The sequence below is a fragment of the Benincasa hispida genome, chromosome 11, assembly GCF_027475165.1.
Source record: "Benincasa hispida cultivar pf3 chromosome 11, pf3_genome.v1.1, whole genome shotgun sequence".
Lineage (NCBI taxonomy): Eukaryota > Viridiplantae > Streptophyta > Magnoliopsida > Cucurbitales > Cucurbitaceae > Benincasa > Benincasa hispida.
In genome coordinates, this window is record NC_143488.1 from 10,134,603 (window position 1) to 10,137,303 (window position 2,701).

Here is a 2,701-nt window from a genome sequence, read left to right on the forward strand (position 1 = left end):
ATCGATGAATCTTCACATTGAGCTCGAATTCACGACTTTGAGCGTGAAGATGGCATCGCAAAACCTCCAGACTTGAGCATGAAGATGAAACATCGATGAAGCCTCTAAACTTGAAGATGGAGGAGCATCGATGAAGCCTCTGAACTTGAAGATTGAAGAGCATCGAAGTTTGATTTTAAAGAGGAAGCGAAGCGCATTCCAAGTGTGTGCCTTTTATTTACTGTGTTGGCTTCTTACAAGGGATGAATATCTTCAATCCATTGTGTTGCCCCTAATAAGGATGAACATCTTCAATCTAGAGTGTCATTCTTTTACGGGGATGATCAACATCAATCTTGTAGTATCATACTTAGGTGGTTATGGTACCTTTTCTAATAGGCTAAATTTAAATTTCTTTAAGTTTCCTTCATACTCTTAAAGAAAGGGATCAAATCATGACGTAGTTCAAGTTTTTTTTTAAATTTTAATTTTATTGTTTTACTAGATTGGATTTGAAGTTTCTTTCAAGCTTCTTACATACTCTTCTTAATGATAGGGATCAAGTCATAATGTACTTCAAAAAAGAATTTTTTTATGCGCGATTGAACTTAAATTTCTTTATGTTGCCTATGTACCCTTTATAATGACAGGGATCAAGTCGTAATGTAGTTCGTACAAAGGTTTTTTTTTTTTTTTTTTTTTTTTTTGAGCGTAAAACTTCTTGAGAAACTTGCTGTTGATTGGGCCAATTCTTAGCCCACCTTGATCAACTATCTTGTATGCTCCGTTTGTGTAGACTTCTTTGACGACGTAGGACTCATCCTATTTAGGTGTAAACTTATTCCCTGTATGTCTTGTCGTGATAATTGGTCTCCTTACGACGAGCACTAGATCACCGACTTGAAAGTATCGAGGCTTTACATGTTTATCGAAGGCTTTAGACATTCACCCCTAGTAACATTCCAATGCTTGTTGAGCTTCTAATCATTTTTCATCCACTGCTTCCAACTCTTGGAGCCATAGTTTGGCATTGTCCTCTATAGTCAGACCTTCTTTCACCGCCATTCTTAGCGATGACATTTCTCTTTCCAAAGGAAGGACAACTTCTACCCTATAAACGAGAGAGTACGGGGGGACTCCTATAGGGGTATGGTGAGTGGTGCGATAAGCCCACAATGCTTCACTGATCTTCTCCTACCAATCTCTCTTCGACTTGGAAACAATTTTCTTTAACAGGTTGCACAATGTCTTGTTAGATGCCTTAACCAACCCATTTGCGGCAACGTTATATATGGATGATTTGTACTGCTTGAATTTGAATTTTTCACACAACCTGTCTATCAAATTGTAGGAGAATTATCTTCCGTTATCCGTCACGATCCGATGGGGAATACTGTACCGATAAATGATATGAGTGCGAATAAAATCCACCATGTTTTCTTTCTTAGCTTCCCTTATCGCGATAGCCTCAGCCCATCTTGAGAAGTAATCAGTGGCTACGAAGATGTAGGACTGCCCTGTTGACGATTTAGGTGTTATAGGGTTGACTAGATCAAGCCCCCATGCTTCGAAAGGCCACGAAGCTATGGTCGAATGCAGAGGCTCGGGCGGTTGATGAATGAAATTCGCATGATATTGACAGACTCCACACTTCTTTGCATAATCCATCGAGTCCTGGATCATTCCCGGCCAATAGTAACCCATTCTTTTCAGCTAGAACTGTAGCTTTGGTCTAGCTTGATGCGCACCGCATACGCCTGAGTGTGCTTCCTCCAAAGCTTTCGCTGACTCTTCTTTACTAAGGCATCGAAGGAAAAATCCTTCATGGGATAGATGATATAGGACCCCTTTGTAGTAAATGAAATGCGCGACCCTCCTTCGAACCTCAGTTTTATGACGGGGATCATTCGGAAGCCTTCCATTCTTAAGGTAATCTATGATGGGCTGCCGCTAGTCTTCCTCGTCGGCTAGGTAGACTGATATCGCATTCATTTCCCCGTATGTAGTCCCAACCGAAGTTACAACCCATCTCCGCCAAAGCGATATATTAAGGGGCACATTATCCAGGTCTGTTAAGGTAGTGGCTAGGTTTGCCAAGGCATTTGCTTTCTTGTTCTTCATCCTCGGGACATATTCCAACGTTACACTTTCAAACTTTTCCATCAACTAGCGAGCATAAGTGAAGTAGGGTTTTAAGTCGTCATGCTTCACCTCGTACTGGCATAAGAGTTGACTGATTATCAACTTTGAGTCACCGAAGATCTCTATACAAGCTACTCCAATCTCTAAGGCCATTTGGAGACCAATTATCAAGGCTTGGTATTCAGCGACGTTGTTTGAGCATAACTCGACAAGGTGAAGCTATAAGGCAACATGTGCTTTTCTGGTGAAATGAGGACGATACTTGCCCCTGCACCACTTTTCCATGCCACATCGTCAAAGAACATGACCCACCGCCTTGAGGTTTCTGTGAAGAGAACATCATCATCGGGAAAGTCTTCACTTAACTCCCAATTCGATGGAATTGGGTGATCTGCCAGGAAGTCGGCCAATGCTTGTCTTTTAACTGCCCTTTGTGGTACATAAACAATGTCGTACTGTTGAAGCATGTTTGCCCATTTGGCTAAACGTCCCGAGATGATCGGCCTGGACAGGACGTACTTGATGGGGTCGGCTTTCGCAATTAAGTGGACTATGAAGGCCTGCATGTAGTGCCTCAACT

The 2,701-nt window shown here is 41.8% G+C and overlaps 1 protein-coding gene across 1 annotated transcript; it reads right to left on the minus strand.

Annotated features, from left to right (window-relative positions):
• Positions 1-1,335: 1,335 nt before the first annotated feature.
• LOC150032377 (uncharacterized) lies at positions 1,336-1,683 on the minus strand. Its single transcript, XM_090306887.1, has one exon. It carries the CDS (start codon positions 1,681-1,683, stop codon positions 1,336-1,338), a length of 348 nt encoding a protein of 115 aa, XP_090163013.1.
• Positions 1,684-2,701: the final 1,018 nt, after the last annotated feature.